General features: G+C 37.9%; 1 protein-coding gene across 6 annotated transcripts in view; it reads left to right on the top strand.

Moving 5' to 3' along the window:
* Window positions 1-18,180, top strand: part of NBEA (neurobeachin) — a 618,768-nt gene that overhangs the window by 594,120 nt on the left and 6,468 nt on the right. For 4 of the 6 annotated variants that reach the window (XM_029209902.1, XM_029209901.1, XM_029209904.1 and 1 more), the window contains 6 exons: window positions 2,264-2,326; window positions 2,648-2,737; window positions 5,373-5,565; window positions 7,146-7,217; window positions 9,115-9,270; window positions 9,794-9,964. In XM_029209902.1, coding sequence (XP_029065735.1) covers window positions 2,264-2,326; window positions 2,648-2,737; window positions 5,373-5,565; window positions 7,146-7,217; window positions 9,115-9,270; window positions 9,794-9,964 — 745 coding nt within the window. The remainder of the gene's footprint in view (window positions 1-2,263; window positions 2,327-2,647; window positions 2,738-5,372; window positions 5,566-7,145; window positions 7,218-9,114; window positions 9,271-9,793; window positions 9,965-18,180) is intronic. The other 2 variants (XM_029209906.1, XM_029209903.1) reach the window with 1 other exon arrangement.

The raw sequence follows: 18,180 nt of genomic DNA, 5'->3' as shown, positions 1-18,180 counted from the left end.
CTTCACTGGAAAGTGCAAAAGATACATAAAGCAATAGATTTCTTGTAACTCAAGCTAAAGTTTTGGTATTAGATTTTAAAAGGATTCACAAATGCTGATGTCTATAGAGGTCAGACAGGGAATAAACTAGTGAAGCTGGCCAGATGGCAGTGCATGCATGGGTCACATGAGTGGTGGGTGTTAAAAAAGAGTCTGTGCTCCTGACGAGTGTTGCCATGAAGGAATGCTAATGAGGTAATGTCAGATCTTCTGATTTTTTCTGAGAGAAGCCAGAAAATCCAAATTACTGTATGAAATTTCCCAACCTATAAATGTTGGCTCAAATAGAAACCATGTCTGTGAGCTGAATCTAGCCCATGGGACGCCGTTGTGTGACATTTGGCTGAATGTAAGCCCCTATGGCATCCTGGCTAGAATGTAACCTCTACGAGAGCAGGAATCTCTATCTGTTTTGTTTGATGAGTATCAGAGATCTGTAGAAGGGTACCAGGTACTAGTAGGTACTCAATAAATGTATGTTTTATGAATAACATTAAGTCTCTCTGACCCATGCAGAACAATATATAGAGAAATAGAAATACGTAGAATTTTCTAAGATACGATTTCTGATAATATAGAAAGAATCCACCTTATAATTAACTGTAAGTAGTTGTTTAGGTTTTTTTACTTGATATATTTGGAAAAATTGTATTAATGGAAAATGTGTGTGTGTATTGTGCCTCAGTCCAAAAGGATCAGAGGCAGGACCTACTGAAGAGAACTGTACAGAAGATCTCTGGAAATTAAATCTGTTTCAGAACATTTTTTAGTGTAATTTTGATATTTCCCTTCCAGAAAAAAAGTCAAGCAAAACATGTTTGTTGATTCATTCTTTCTGTGAACATTTAAAGGCTACCTACTAAATGCAAGGCACTGATCTAGAGATTTAAATGTGCTTGATTTTACTTCTGTCTCCCTACCCCCAACCTGGTCCTCTATCTGGAGGAGGAAAAACACAAGCAATGGTATCTATTGCTAGACAGATTTAGTTCATGATACATTAAGCTAGGTATTGGACATTTTCTAACTAGGGCAGCTTTAACAATACAATGAGTACTTTTTTTGATTTTCAAATAATTCTCAAGAGTTTATTGTTCAGAATGTAAACCTAACCAGAAATCGTCTCTTCCCCCCTTTCTAATCATAAATCTTGCATTGGGGAGATAAAGTATGATGGTATCTATTTGAGTACAATTTAGTGAAATAGTCACACTTCGCGTATGAGTGGACACATGCAAATAAATGTATACATTAAAACTGGACAGCACGTAAAGAGATTTAATAACTCATCCTGTTGCCTCTGCAAGTAAAAGAACCAAAGCTCCATTTATGCAATTGCTAAAATATGGCAGATAATGATGCATTCATGTTTAATATTGCTAATAAATTTGAAAATTCACATTTTTATTGATAAACGTTTTCTTGAAATGCAGTCTAGGAGGACAGATTATTAAATTTAAAGACTTTATAAATGAGAACTGTAGATAGTGATGGGATTAGTAGCAGTGCTGTGTCGAGAGCCACCTACCACCTTACCTGGCTCCCAAGCACTCAGCAATGACTTTCGAATTTCACTTTTATGTGCAACCACAGTGCACACAATTTTAGGGGGAAAATTAGCATGGTAACAGAGTAATAATCATAGTAAATATTGTGCTTCTCCTTGTTGACTTAAATTACATACTTAAAGTATTTCAGAAAAATATTTCTGTTAGTCTAGCTTAATATATTGAAATTTTTCCCTGTAGAATTTATGTATAGAAGAAATACTTAAATCTCTTATAAGAGTATCTCTTTAACATACACACAAAAAAGGCATATTTTACACTCCAGACAGTCTGAGATCTAGAATTATTTTTATCTATTGGAAGTCACAAAATCTCATTAATATTTCCATCTGCATAGGTTTTAATGACATATTGCATAGGTCAGGATGCCCCAAGGATTATTTCCTCTTTGGTTTAGTTCTTTCTAAATTTTCAGGAAATTTTTGAGAGAAATGAATTCATACCTTATAAATAATATTCCAGGATTCATCTTAGAATAGTATAGCACACTAAAATGTATTTTTTGTGGTGAAAGTCTTACCATATTTGATTATTATACGAAAGTCTTAATGTTCTTTCTAATGATCGCCCTCTGAATTGATTAGAACACATGATTATTTGATTTTATTTTGTATCCTTAGTGGACTTTATGTCTCATTCTTTTTTTTCCCATTAAGATTCCAGAAGCTTATTTCATTAGAGATCCCCATACGTTCCTTCTTACAAAGGACTTTATTAAGGTATATGTGTTGTATTTAGTGTTCAGAGTGTCTTTGGTCTCTAGCTGCATGCATGCACTCACAGGATAACATTTCCACATTTAACCCCTGCTTCTAAATAAGAATAGTGACTTGGTTAATGGAAGCATGTTTGGAAGGAGAAGCAAAGCTTGTCTACAAAATACTAACACTTGGATGATTTTGCACCCTGCGAGAAGAGCACCCGGTGAATATTCTGGACTTTTTTCATGGCTGACTTGGGATACACTTGTGTTGTCAGAGTGTGTTGACCTCTCTCGTTGATGCATATTGATTATGACAATTACTCTCCTTCCCCTGCAGGCCATGGAGGCACAGATACAGAACTTTGGACAAACGCCATCTCAGTTGCTTATTGAGCCACATCCGCCTCGGAGCTCTGCCATGCACCTGGTAAGACATAGCAGCTTGCGGAACATTTTGGACCTGAGTACAGATCAAATAAAATAGTGATTTTTAGCAGCATTTTAAAAGGCTCTTCCTTTATTGGCTAACTCTTCAGCCTCAGTATATACTGATTATCCGAGGGAGAAACAGAGAAAGGAGTAGAGTTCTTACCTTTATGTTTGGCTTCAACTAGCCCAATTTTGGATTCACAAAAATAGCCATCCTCTCTGACTATATATGCATCTACATAAACTCCTTCGTACACATACAGGCTTACAGACACACACCAGCACCAAAATTAGATTACATTTACAAATTAGAATGTAAATATAATATAAACACGATATGATGCTGCCTAATTTAATCTTTTTGGGCAAGGTGGGGTAGGGGAAGTAGTTTATGAGAAAAGGAAAGAAATATAATTTACAGCCACTTCAGGGAGGCTGTAGAGAAGAGGGGTTAAGAATAAGGGAAGCAGCCGCATAGCACGTGGAGATCAGCTCGGTGCTCTGTGACCGCCTGGAGGGGTGGGATAGGGAGGGTGGGAGGGAGGGAGACGCAAGAGGGAAGAGATATGGGAACATATGTATATGTATAACTGATTCACTTTGTTATAAAGCAGAAACTAACACACCACTGTAAAGCAATTATACTCTAATAAAGATGTAAAAAAAAAAAAAAAGGAATAAGGGCCTCAGAGCCAGACTTGTGTCAAACACCATCTCTTGCCATGAACTAATGAATGAATCGGACAAGGTATTTAAGCTCTCTGTTTACATTTCAGCATCTGTAACTGGGGGTAAAAATAGTACCAACCCTGAAAATGTAATGACTCAATACTGAATATTGCACTTAGACCAGCCCCTGGCATACAAGTGCTCAGTAAATGGTAGCTAGTGTCAGCACCCACAGCAGCTTACATTAAAAGGTTTATTCTCATCTTTCAAAGGAAAAGGTAATATTCTTTTCATTTTAATCTGAGTTTTAAAAATCAGTTTTCATAACAAAACAGTCCTTTTTTCAGTTTTTAGCAAATGGTGAACATTTCCCTCTTTATCTAATTTGAAGAAGGTAAAATTTTTTCCAAGAAACTATTTTAGAATTCACTTTTTAACTGTGATTTTCCACTAAGTTTTGACTGAAAAAAAAAAAAAAGTTTAAAGGTAAAAACGTGTTTGCAAAATGAATTATAGTTCATCAGTGTTTCTAGACAGTTATCAAGGCACCAGACACCTTAGTATTGGAATAAAATGCTCCTGAACATCGTCCATAATATATGTGTAAACAAATGTATCAGTTGTTATTTCCTGACGGAAGTATTGTTCACACTTTTCATTTATTCTATCAGTTACTTAACAAGTTAGTATTGAGCCCCTTCTGTGTGCCAGGCACGACCTTAAGCACTGGCGACACAGAGGTAATACATCCTCTACACCTTCAAGGAATTGATAGTCGAACACCTACTGAAACACATGAATGAATGTGTGTGTTTGAAAACATTTCTTTTCCTCTGCAATAACTCATTTCAGCCCCCTTGATTAGTCACTAATGAACTCTGCTGCTTGAAGTGGGTCCTCGCATGCGGCCAAGCAAAGAGGCTTTCACCACATGCGCTGCTCCCATCCAAACACCCAGACACAGTGTAGACGCGGAGCCTCCACACCTGAGATGAAGCATTTTTAATAAACTGTCCAAGAGAATATCTCTCACACTTTATTTTATGAAATGCTTTGGCAGAAGAGTTGTATTCCCCTGTTAGTTTTCTCTGTTTAATAATGATAATAAAAATATTTATCCTGGAGAAATGCCCAGTCAGAACTCATTACTTTCCTAGGGGGAATTGTTAGAGACTAAATTGGCATGGAACTGTTTATAAAGAAAATAAGCTTTTTAAGTTTGTGTAGCAGAGGATTCATATATATGTGTATATATAATAGTGAACAATTACAAAACATGCATGAAAGCTAAGTAATGGTTATTCCCAGCATCCCTATTTTGTGTCTTTTATGTAATCATGTTTATAGTATTTTATAGTACTAAACAGTAGTTCTTATAGTGTCTACTTTCTATCAAGTCATATGCTAGATGATTGAGAAACAAAGATTAAAAAAGAAAAGAGAGTGTTATCCCTCAGGAAGCTCACCATACAGCAGGGGAAGGAGACCATAGTCATCAGAGCCGCAGCAGAAATGCACACACAGCGCTGACAAGGGAGGCTGTGGTATTTTAATTATTTAGACTGTAGCCATGACCCCAGATCAACCAGGTAAAAAATGAAAGAATCAGTTCACTGCATATTTCATGTAAACAGTGTCAGTAACTGACTTGACTGATTTTTCCACCAAACTGATGTTGTAACTGCACTGAATAATTACGCTCCATCATGTGGACGTATCTCCAACTCCTCATATCGTCTGGCGGTACCTAAATTGCGGCTGGTCTTTAATAAGCGGGTGTCCTCCCGGCGACTTCGAGGAGTCCCTGCTCGCTTCTCTGTGCCACCCTCTCAGACCAGAGTGCCGACTGCTCGGCTCTTGGTTTGTGCCCTTGCTAGCCTGTGTTAATTCCATTCTCCCCCGAGCTTTCACTAACTGTGTCATTCCTTTTGTTTTCTTTGCTCTCTTCCCTTTCTATTCAACAGTGTTTCCTTCCACAGAGTCCACTCATGTTTAAAGATCAGATGCAGCAGGATGTGATCATGGTGCTGAAGTTTCCATCAAATTCTCCAGTAACGCACGTGGCAGCCAACACGCTCCCCCACCTGACCATCCCTGCGGTGGTGACCGTGACCTGCAGCAGACTGTTTGCAGTGAACCGATGGCACAACACAGTGGGTATGTGTACCTAAGGGAGCCCTTTACTAACGGGTTCTTAGAAGCTGCGCTTCAGGTAGGGTAGGGTAGGTGTGCTGCGGGCTAGCAAGGGTGCCAGATGAGCTGCAGAAAGCGGCAGAGTACGTAATTGCCGAACCTAACTGATTAACTCTTGTCTGTCTTATTCACTGCTGCTGTCTTTCAGTGCTGCACAGAATGCTTGGCTAATGGTTAAGTACCCAATAAGTACGTGACAAATTGAAGCAGTCCTGCAGATAATTCAGGTCCTCCCACCCTGCCCCACCAGGAGAAAAAAACAAAACAAAACACTTTTATCCCATATTAAACAAAAGTGATTTTGAATCTAGATTTTCTAGATGATGGTTTCAAATCCTCTTTCTTCCACTTCATTAATTCATTTAGGAAATATCTGAATGACCACTTTGTGTCAGTGGTCCTGGGCACTGGGAGTACAACAGTGAACAAGACGAACAGCATGGCTCTCTCTGTGGAGCTTAGAGTCTTTGAGAAAAGACAAAATCTAAATTGTTCAGTGATTTCACGTGTGTTTTCTCCAAACTCATTCCTGAAGTTTCCAGCCAGTATATCTTGAAGTAATATAATTCTGTCATAAAAATTAGACATATTGATACTTATCTAGCCAGGACAGGAATGGATGTGACTAATTGATTTAGCTGGCCCAGTTCATCACTTAAGATCTCCCTGGAAGCCCAAGGATTCCCATGTCTCTAAGACTGAACGATGAGACACGCCGAATTCACCTGAATCTTTCTATTCTACTGACTTCTGCATCACTCTGAAAAACCAAACGACTTTTAGCTTAATCTCCTAAGAGTTTCTAAATGCCCCTATTTTATGGTTATTGGCGATATTTTCAACATGAGGTAGAACGACTTCCATTCAATCAGAAATATGCAGCAGACATCTTTTAAAAATAGGACTTTATTCACAGGAGTCTTAGCCTCTAGAAATGTTTTGCATTGAAAGAAACTATAAAGAATTGATCTTTCTTTAGAATTGTTTAAAAGTTTTATATGTTATATAACCCCATGTAAAAAATTATGACTAATGAATTCAGTCAAGCTCCAAATATTAATCCTCTGAAAGTAGCTTTTAGGTTAAGATTTTAGGTGTGGCTCAATTTTGTACCTTCAGTTGACTTGTCATCTGTTGAAAGAAGGCCCACTTAGATGGGATCCCCATCTTCCTCTCTGCCTTGACCCAGGTGGGCCTGTGCCCATACCCATCCCTACTTGAAGGCAAGACCTTTTCTTAGATTTCAGCTCTCTGATGGGTTCAAGAAATTTTGTAATCTTCTACTTTATCCAGCTTTTTCTTCTTGTTAGGATAACACTCTTCCCAGCTTTCTCCATCTTAAGTGGAGACTAGCAGTCCCTATTGTGATGATTTTTTTAAGACTGTCTACAAAAACGTAGTGTGACTGAATCATTCTTGCAGTAATTTACCAAATAATTTTTAAGCAAATATATATATATTGTATAATCATTATAAAACATTGCTTATTAGGAAATTCCTTTCTGAGAATTTTATGGTCATTTTCTCTTTTAATTAATCTTTAGGCCTCAGAGGAGCTCCAGGTTACTCCTTGGATCAAGCCCATCATCTTCCCATTGAAATGGATCCACTCATTGGTATGTTAGCAACAAAAATACATTTTCATGGATGCTGCCTCTCCACAGATACCTATGTGGCTATTTATCACAAATGATAGTTGAATAATAGTTTTTTCTGCCACAAATTAATGTGCAGATAACATCAAATTACCATCAAGGAGCTGTGCAAATCATAACATGCCATCTAAGAATTTGTTGGTATTAAAATAATTATTTGTGGCATTTTCTTGGTATTTTAGGAGGTCACTTAGGTTGGTTCTAAACAATGCAAATGATTCCAAACTGTTCTTTCTTTCAGCCTCAACTCTTCCTTAACAACTTTATATTATTTGAAATATATAAGGACTCAAAGCTATTACTAAAGAAAACTAATACTAAAGAATTTCTTTTCTGGAAATCTCCATTCACTAGAGCTAAACCTTTTTTTAATTAAAGGTTTCATATGAATTGCAAACTCGGGAGCTATAACTATTTGCAGCAGATATTCCAAGTATTTTAAAATAATCACATACACATTTATTAGCTGTGTGATCCAGAGCAAGTGCCTTAATCTCTCTGGGCCTCAGTTTCATGTCTGCAAGATGGTTCCTAATCATGTTTGTTCTGCCTGTCCTCATGGGACCTTATGAGAACTAAATTAGAAAAAAATTGAACATGATACAAAAAATTATAAAGCCATACACAGGTTACGGTATTTTTTTCTTAGATTAATCCACCCTACATCTTTGAACCCAGAAAGAGGATGAGGAACAGACGTTTGGGTTAGTTTCTTATACTCCAACACAAAATAGCACTTAACATTTCTTTGGGAGAATATACACTTAGGACAAGGAATATTTTTAGAGTTGAGGTCTAGCTGTTTCTCTGCTGAAAAGACATCAACAGTGTCACATACAGCTGGAGTGTAACTATGGAAAAATTAATAGCTGTATTCTAATTAATCAAGGACCAATTACATAGTTGTCAAGTGACTCAGGATGTTTGCTTTTCTTTTCCTTTGCTGTTTTTAAAATTATTTTTTATTTTTTACCTTCTCTAGTAATTACTATTTTAGTGTTAGTAGATATCCACAAATAGTAGCATTTAGATTTAATTGGTGTTAGAAAGTGATGTTGATCTTCTACATCTGCATTTCCTGTTTAAGAATTCAGCCCAGGGATTTAGCCTGAAAGGACGGCGTGGAGTAAGGGACAGGCTGGCATACAGACAGGCACCAGGGAAATCAGATGGTGTGTCTGAGTTCCTGACTTTATTCAGATTCAATCCCAGTGCTACCCACTGATTCTCTGCCTGTCTCTTTCCTCCCCAGTCCCTCTCCCATCTTTCTTATTCCTCTCCTCCCCTGCCAGACCATTCTGGAAAGGTTTCTGTTTGTTGACAATCCAGGTATTTAAAGCTGCTGACCTAAAGTTCCCTGAGGGGCTGCCTACATAACAACACCCCTCCCACAAATCCCTACTTTCTTCTTTTCACGTGAATTGTAAATGCCATCAGAAAATGACAGATGGAGGCAAATATTAAGACATTTTTTTTCCTTATGTAACACACTTCATACAATATTTATTCCTCATTATTATTGAACTTGTTGGACACCAATGAACTTGTGCAGGGTGAACATCTATTGAATTTAGTGCATTTAAATATTTTTATTATGTTGTAAATTCACATCTTGAATTCCTCATATCGGTGGAGAACTTAAATTTCCACCAAGTTTTTAATATATAATACAGTTCATAAATAATCACTGCTACTAAAGAGTTTACATTTCTCATGGGGAAATGTTAAAATCTTAATAATCTTATAGCCTTAAGAACCCATTTCTAGGTAAATGAAGCATAAAAGTATTCCTTCTATAAGTGGTTGGTGAAACTCTTGTGGAATCTTTCTTTAAAGTTCTTTTTCTATTTATGTTTAGCCAATAACTCTGGTGTGAACAAACGGCAGATCACAGACCTTGTTGACCAGAGCATACAAATCAACGCCCATTGTTTTGTGGTCACAGCCGACAATCGCTACATTCTTATTTGTGGATTCTGGGATAAGAGCTTCAGAGTTTATTCTACAGAAACAGGTAAACTGAGCTATGAAATACCTTATCCTCTTCAAAATGCCAATTGTGACACCTAAAGCTTCATATGAAATCATACTTAATAACGTAGGCATTTTCATCTTGGGTGCCGAGATTCAAATTAAATGCTCACATTGTAAGTAAATGACTACTTATAATTTTATCCACTCTGAACTTCAGTGTGAGCTGAGCCCTGAGTTCATAGGACAACTGGCACTACAGTCCCCTTCCCACAAATCAGGTCCAGTAAAAGACCTTAAACCTCCCCTTAGTCTGGCCCAACCCTGAAAAAAAGTCAAGATTGTGTTATTTTATGTTCTTTTCTTCAGAAGTCCCAAGTGACATTCTTGTATCACTTTTTCAGAAGCAGCTCAAGAAACCAAATCTGTAGCTAGATTTTGTTACAAAATTACCTTGTAAGTTTGCGGGTCTATAGGTTCACTTTTCACAAATCTAGTAAAGTTAAGCTTATTACCATTTAAAGAAAAATAGCCAATGAATTTGACCTACGATTTCTGTGTTTCAGGGAAGCTAACTCAGATTGTATTTGGCCATTGGGATGTGGTGACGTGCTTGGCCAGGTCTGAGTCATACATAGGTGGGGACTGCTACATCGTGTCTGGGTCTCGAGATGCTACCCTGCTTCTCTGGTACTGGAGTGGGCGACACCATATCATAGGAGACAACCCGAACAGCAGTAAGTATTTGTCTAGAATTGTCCTACCAGACTAAGAACTCATTTAAACATGTTTTGCTCTTTTTAATTTTCCTAATAGTTTTTGCTGGTTTTGTAAGGGTTTTAAAATACGAGAGCTTAAGCAGCAAACATCTACGTTGGAATGTGGCCATATTCAAGGTGTACAAAAGAGCGACCACTATAACCTTCAGCCTGAGGAAACTCCCAGACCCCCTCACATTGACCCTGTGCTCAGCAGCCCTTCCCCAGTCTCCAAATGTCCCATCCTTCCGAAATTTCCTTCCGTGTCATCGGGTCCATTCAACTTCGTATGATTTCTCTCAGCTAAGTGTAGTCTCTCCCTTCTCTGAATTTCCATATGTTTTATTTGTGCTGCAAGAGGACACTTACTGCTTTCTACCATGGGGTGTAGTAAATATCTGTGTATTTATTTGACAATGACTGAATACCCCCTTCAGATTAGACCCTGGTGAGGCAAAGCTGAATAAGATGATTTCTTTGCTTGGTATGATTCCTGAGTGTTTTTTATTCAAAAGTGCTCCCGAAAATATCCTGTAGGAGGAAAATGGGGGGACTCCAGAGTAAAACAATTTTAGAAAACACCGCATATACTCTTACTTTCTATGTGAGCTCTGAAAGCCTTACACAAATAAAGCTGTTGATAACCCACAGTTTCTCAAACATGTTTTCCATGGAAGAGCAGTTACTATTCCTTGGAGCTGCTATTCTGAGGAAACACTGAAGTGGACCGTGAGTCCCTCTCTCTGCATCTTGTCTGTGGTTCCTGGCATAGTTGCACAAATAATAGGTTTTCGATAAATATCGTTGAATGACTGAAGAACTGGATAAGACATTTCCTAGAAATAATTACTGTCTTTAATTACCAAGCTTTCAATATTTTACATACACATGTTTCCTGTAAAATAGAGAATGGTTTCTGTAAGGTGTTGATAATGGCAAGTACCTAAACCAGGATTATTCTAATTATGATTTGTACATTGGGCACAGCTTTAACAGTACTCTAAAATAAACTGAAACATGAGTTTGGGAATATTTGTGATGAAACAGAGATAGGAATTTTCCAGGAATGCTGTGCACCTGCCACTGAAATACTATAAAAGTAGAGAAGAAAAGACGTGTACAGGATGCTGTGTTGTAACTACATGGCTGGCCCCCTTCCAGCCTGTGAGAGAGCTGGGCATGGAAAGCTTCATATATATATATGTGTGTGTATATACATACATACACACACACACACACACACACACACATATATATGTATATGTATATACATATACATATATATATATAAAGGTGGTAGGAGAATGAACTAGATGACCAGGTGACTTATTCTTGTTGCCCACAGCTAGAGGTGAAGAACAGTAAATGAAGAAACTAAAAGTGTATTATGAAGTAGTGTCTCTTAGTGTAGATACCGAATAAGAGAAAGTGCCTCTGCTCTAAGTTGTGAACTAAGTTGTGATATTGGTTTGAGGAAAACACATATTCAGTTCAGTGTTGCTTGATTTCCAACCAGCTCAACTAATTAGCTACCAATTGTACATTAAACCGAATATCATACTCTAAATACTAGTAAGTTAACCTCCTTATTTACTCTCTTTTTTAAAACCATATCCTTAAAAAAGGCAACTTCACTTTTAGCAGGATATGTGTGTGTGTGTGTGTGTAAAAAATGTTTGATCTACTTTATTATTATTATATTTTATTATTTTTAAGCATGGTACATTATCACATGTATTTTATCTAATTGTATTTTTACGTATTTCCCAGTTTCCTTTTTTCCTTTTAGATGAGTGTAGTGTTCATAAGAAGAAAAGTTGAACTGAGCAGCAGGGCTGTGTGGTATCTTCCATCCATTAGTGACACAAATTAGAAGTTATTAGACAGAAAAAAAATTTAAAGAAGCAGAATAGGGTTTTAAATCCAATTAATTAACATCTTCAAAGTGAAGCTCAAAAATGATGAAAATGATATTTCCAAAAAGAGAATTCATTTCTTAAAAACTACCATTTGGTAGCAGAGAAGATAATACAGTGTCCTGCTATGAGGTATGCGTATAGATGACTCACTTTGTTGTACAGCAGAAACTAACACACCACTGTAAAGCAATTATACTGCAATAAAGATGTTTTAAAAAAAGGAATTTTAGGGCTTCCCTGTTGCGCAGTGGCTGAGAGTCCGCCTGCCGATGCAGGGGACACGGGTTCGTGCCCCGGTCCGGGAAGATCCCACATGCCGCGGAGAGGCTGAGCCCGTGAGCCATGGCCGCTGAGCCTGCGCGTCCGGAGCCTGTGCTCCGCAACGGGAGAGGCCACAGCAGTGAGAGGCCCACGTACCGCAAAAAAAAAAAAAAAAAAATAGGAATTTTAAAGAAAAACGTTAAATTATAGTAATTATCTGTTAACTACTTTATTTTCTAATGATCTTTTCAACCAAATGATGGTTAACAGTTGATTGTGTCTTTGTTCCATCACTTAGCAAGGAAAGTTAAATGTAATAATATTTAGAGTGTTTAAAGTTCCTTTCAACAGGAGCTATGTAAATAGAAATGTTTATGTTAATCCTTAAGAACAAAACTGTGAATACTGGATTTGTTAAAATGTAGAATTTTAAGTTTTAAATAAAGACAAGATTATCCCTAAGACATTATTGCATAATATTATCCATATAGTATTGCCTCCATTTAGGGGGATTTATTTTTTGATTAAAAACTGTTGTCATCATTATGAACCTTAAGGACTTCCATAAAACCCACCCTGCCAAGACTTTCCTAGGCATTTAATGTGGGCATATGTAATTTGGTTCCATTTGATCCATTATCCTTAACATAAAGGGAGAAATACGCTCTTTTAGATTAAACAGGATGAGTAGCTCAAGTATTAGTCAAGCAGCAAGCATGTATTAAATGCCTGCTGTGTGCTGGTACTACCTTAGCAGCTGTGAGTGCTGGGTAGTCAAATTCTGACTTTCTGGGGTTTGCAAAAGCCTATATTATGACCACGAAACTGCCTGTCCTGCTTGGAAGTACTGAATATACTGAGTATTACATGAGTCTTGAATTGCTATCAGATAATATTTAGTGTCATAAGTATTTGTATCTACAAAATGCTTAACATTACATCTTGGGCACAAATTGATGATTATGTAAAAACTGGTTTCAGCTTTTTGCCATACGGATAGTAAAAATCATAATAGTAAAACACAGTAAAAAATAATAATTAGTCATATTTAGTATTTGATTAACTTGACTGACTTATGACTCAGTCTGTGAAAACAGCCAACCTAGCAGCTCATGTAGGCATGCCTAGAGAGACCATATATTTTGGTCAGTTCAGTTTTTGCAAAGGCAGTCAGAGCACACACTGAATTGACTGTCACATCAGGGATCAGCCGTGGGTGTTGACACAGATGTAGTCCTTGCGGTCAGAAAACTCACAAAATGAAGGGAAAGGGTTTGGGGTTTTTTTTTCCTGTTTTATTTTATTCTAGCTACCAATTCACAGGTCAGAGAATCAGGCTATATGTTCTTTCTGTCTCATAATGCATTGCTACACAAGACCGAAAAGCTAGTTATGTCTAAATTCATATTAAAGTGTGTGACACAACGCCCTTAGGTTTCAAGGGCTGTATATATTAACCTCGACTTGAAGGGAGAAGTCCTAGCATGAAACGTAATATCCCAGTAGCTGTTAGAATTCAGGACTTGGTGTGGACATTGAATTTGCTTTGTGTGTCAGAGGCTGAATCATATTTATCCAGCACAACACCATAACGTAATAGGATTCATTTACTCACCCTATGTGCACATCACTAAAACTTCCTCAGGATAAACTCAGGTGCTTTAATATATGTATGTTTCTTTTGCATTGTCATCCTTATTTTTTAATGGCTAGCTCTGTTAGTGCCACAGAGAAAAAATAAGTAATGTTTTTGAATTTTTTTAGGTAGGTTTGAAAGAGTTAATGGTTTCATTGTGTGTCAAATATATTGCTGTGACTAACTTGGACATCTCATAAATAAATCTTCTTCTAATTATCTTTATAGTTTTAATGAATTTGCCGCAAAGACAATGAAAATGTGTAAGCAGATTATTATAGAGTTTTAGACCATAAAAGAAACAAGCAGAGGCTACCTGGCAGAGGTTCCAGTTGAATTATAGTAGTTTTATTAATATATTTAATGCTAATATTCATTGTTACTCTTTCAAACTTGTGACTTTGAACATAGACAGTTTTCTTGTAGATGTAAACTAGGTCCCTGACTACATAACAGAATTGCAGAGATGTGAGGGACAGATGCTTTCATCTGAAACAGACTTTTACACAAATTCTGAAACTAATTTGGAAGTGATAAAAATTAATTTGCGCACTTTAATTGGAAGCAGGCTATCGCATGAAAAGAAGGAGAGCAGAGCAGGCAATCTGTGCTAAAAGCTGATTGAATTTTTTGTCAGGTAGGTATCTTGGACTTGGCTGTTTATCCTCCTGAGCCCTTCTTTGCAATATATTACAGCCCATCTCTGACTGGTGTTCTTTAAAAGGATCAATGCTATTCCTGTTGAATCCCTAGAGCCCCAAATTTCATTGATCTTGGGACTTGACATTTCTCATTACGTGCTGTAGCTTCCAACGAGATAGTCACAAGAGGGGCAAGTCAACATTGTCTCTTCAGCAGACACTTATAATACACTGAGACCTCGGCTCCAAATCCAGTCGGCTTGTAAAGTTTGTGGTTTTAATGTTTATACCAGATGTAACATGCCTGATAGAGAGTTTGTTGACATTTTTAAAATCATATCATAGCCACAGGAAACTTTGAAAGAGAATTTACTGTTCATCTTTTCAAATGAAATCTACAAATATGCATTGAGTAATATGTATGACATTGTTTTCATGCTTTTTCTATTTCACTTTTGAAAAACAAGTCTTCAGCTCACGTTTGAGAATTATACAAACTATGAAACAAGAAGTCCATTGAAAAGGAGACTCCAGCTGTGCACACATCTCTTCCCTGGGCTCCCATTGTGTTAGCTTCAACTCTGGACACTGACCCTCCCGCCAGCCCCAACCTGTCACTAAACATCTGCCAAATCACATCCCTCGCTTTGTCTGCGTCCAGCCTTCTTTTAAAGCAACCATCCTGGTGCCCAGCTCCACAGCCACCACTGACCAGTGGTGTTATAGGGGATGAAGAAAGCGTGAGCAAAGAATAGCCTGAAGATATTTTATATATATAATATGATATATATATATATATATATATATATATATATATATATATATATATGATGAGTGTCTCACTTCTCAGAGCAAGGAATCTTAACTAGGGTTTAGTAAATGTTAAACCTCTTCTCATTAACTTTGAGAGGAAGCATAGTTACATGTGTAATAATTCTTACCTCGTAGAGCTTTCTGAGGGCCAAAAGATAATGTCTATAATGTAGCATCCCTAACACGGGGCCCATTCTGCAGGAGACCTCTCAGCCCTCCCATTCCCTCAGCCCAATGTTAGGAGACATTATAGGGTTCCTGACTAAGAAGGGGGCTGCTTGCCACTCAGTTTCTGCTTTTCCTTCCCCTTTACGGAACCGAGGCTGCAAGGGTCTTTGTCCTGGGTCAGAAGCAGTATAAAAAACAAGAGTGACTAATATGTTCTCGTGATCAGGGAGCCTCGGATCTATACCAGCGGGCTCTCTGGGCATCATGCAGAAACCTCTACCTCCTTGGGAAAGGCAGGTGGATTATACTGTTGATTGGGGAAGGAGATGGTAGGACAGTAAGGTACCGTGGCCTAGATCCAGGTTCAGGACCTCAAGGGAAGAGATCTGCCCTGAAACAGCAGGGCTCAGGGGAAAATGTGGTCAGCGTCCTCTCTGAAGAAGAAAAAGAACAACTTAGAGTCAGTGAATAAATAGGTTTGTATCGATCTTCTATTTTTCATCAAGTACTCTGTGATTGTGTAATAAAATGAAACCACATCATGGGACGTTTTCCAACCCATGGAATGTTTTTATGTGGATTACCTTGTGACCTGTGGAAAATGCAGGCCCAGGTGTTTCTGGTGCTTGGGCCAGAAACCTCTGCAGCAGCCCTCAGGTGGCTGAAGACACAGTACCTCAATAGGAATTCCTCACAAACTAAGTTTTTCTGAGCTACCCCAGCAAATGTCTAACATAATTTTTTCAAAATAAATTTTGAAATCAGAGTAGTGATGAAACTGCTGCACCCTTTGAAATCTTTTGTTCTGGGATTTCAAGTCAAAAATCCATCATTTTTGTATAGTATAAATGTGAATGAAAATACCTTCTACAGTGATTCTTCAGTGACTCAGCAAAGGTCGCAGATAAAACCTGAATGTCATACATCATCAAGAGGTTCATTTTCCGACTCCCCCAGAACTGCACTGAGGTTCACAGAAAAACTCTGCTGTTTTTGTTTAGCTCCAATTCACAAGGACCAAAGCTTCCCCTGCATATTAGTAATCCCATAAATGAGGTTGAAAATAATAAGAACCATAAGCAATCTTTACTTTGATCTTTTCTCTGAAAGCCACAGACTATCACACTGACAATGCTCTCCTTGTCAGTTCTCTGTGGATAGCAGCATCTATAACACCTTTGCACTTTTTTTCATCATCCATTTTGAGAATATTGAAATATCTTGTGATAAAAATGAGGTGGAATCTGTTTACTATAAGACTTTTATATTTGGAGTTTCCAAATGCTTGCCTATAAGGAATCTCAAAATTGGACATGTTTGTTCATCATTCATAGTAATTCCATCACCCAGAAAGCTCTTCTCCTGAGGAAATGACTAGGGAAGGAGGGCAGTGGTGCTATGGTCCTTAGAGGAGAGGTCTCACCTGCACCTCCCTCTGCGCAGGGCCCTTTAACCCGTAGCTACATCCATCAATTGTGATGTGACAGTGACAGAATATTCCTAGGATTTTGAATGATTGTTGGGGTGTGTGACATCTGTCCCTGACAATGAAATGAAATATAGGAAATACGCTTTCCCCCTGCTGCAGGTTCTCCAACTCAAAACCCCTGAATAACATTTTATTTACTTTTCTATAGTTGAAAGAGGGAAACAGTGCTTTCAGGGGCCCTACAAAATCCCCTAATAGTTAAGTTTCACAGTTTATTCAAATGATCTGGGGGAATTGTAATGAAAAATAGAACATTTTAAGCTTTCTAAATCAGAGGTAAACCTTTGAAAAAGGTTTATTATTTTCTAATATAAAATATATTACATACATAAGGAAGATTTTTAATATTTTTATACATTTTTTAAATTCCCTGCAGTAGAACTAGATTGCTTTTTACTTTTTCTGTAGCATATAAGGGAAAGGTTTAGAAAACTCTATATAAATTGTATTAAACATATAATAGCAGGATTTTTAATTCATCAGTCTCTCCAAGATAAAATAATCACTTAGAAAAATTAAGGATGATATTACACATAAAATCTTATCAATAATTAATCTTCATTTTGTCAGGGAACTCAGGGCATCTGTGAAGCATAAGTTTATAAATTATATAAATATGTTTCGGACAAATCTAGGACTGCTGACAAATCTAAGAGGATACTCTGCCAATACTCAAATGCGTTATAGCAAGATACATAAATTTAGAATAAAATGACAAACTAACGTGGACTTTCAGCTCTCCCTCCCATACTCCATCTAAGTAAGAAGTGCCTCAAAAGCAAAATGGAGGCTCACATGATGGATCTGAGGAAACTCACAGAAAACTGTGAGCAGTTCCTGGAGAGACAGAAGACCGGTTGGTCTGAAGGAGGAGATATTGGCAGAGGGGAAGAGTGTTGGGTGCCTTGCTGGGTAGGGCGTTTTAGTTATGTGCCGTCTTCCCAGAATTTTCCACCATCTATTGATGCCTTCCCTCCTGCCACTGTGGGGCAGGGAATCGGAGCACCAGTCTAGCTGCTCAGGGCCGTGGCATCACATCAGAGTAAAGGGAGGGGCTGCCCAGGAGGTGGGCACAAGTGCCATCCCTTTGACATTCACTTCCCCCACTGCCCCCTCTACAGTGGGGGCCAGGGGATTGCAACCCAGGGGGGCAGCTCTCAGAAAGAGCAGCATCGCCGAGACTAAAGCATAGGATGTTTTTCTGAGAGACAAGATGAGGGAGCGGTGGTTCAACCCCATCCAGAACATGAGCGCACAGAGGAAAACAG

The sequence above is a fragment of the Monodon monoceros genome, unplaced genomic scaffold (assembly GCF_005190385.1).
Source record: "Monodon monoceros isolate NGI ecotype Baffin Bay Population unplaced genomic scaffold, NGI_Narwhal_1 Super_Scaffold_8, whole genome shotgun sequence".
Lineage (NCBI taxonomy): Eukaryota > Metazoa > Chordata > Mammalia > Artiodactyla > Monodontidae > Monodon > Monodon monoceros.
This window is presented reverse-complemented; position numbering and strand designations above follow the sequence as displayed.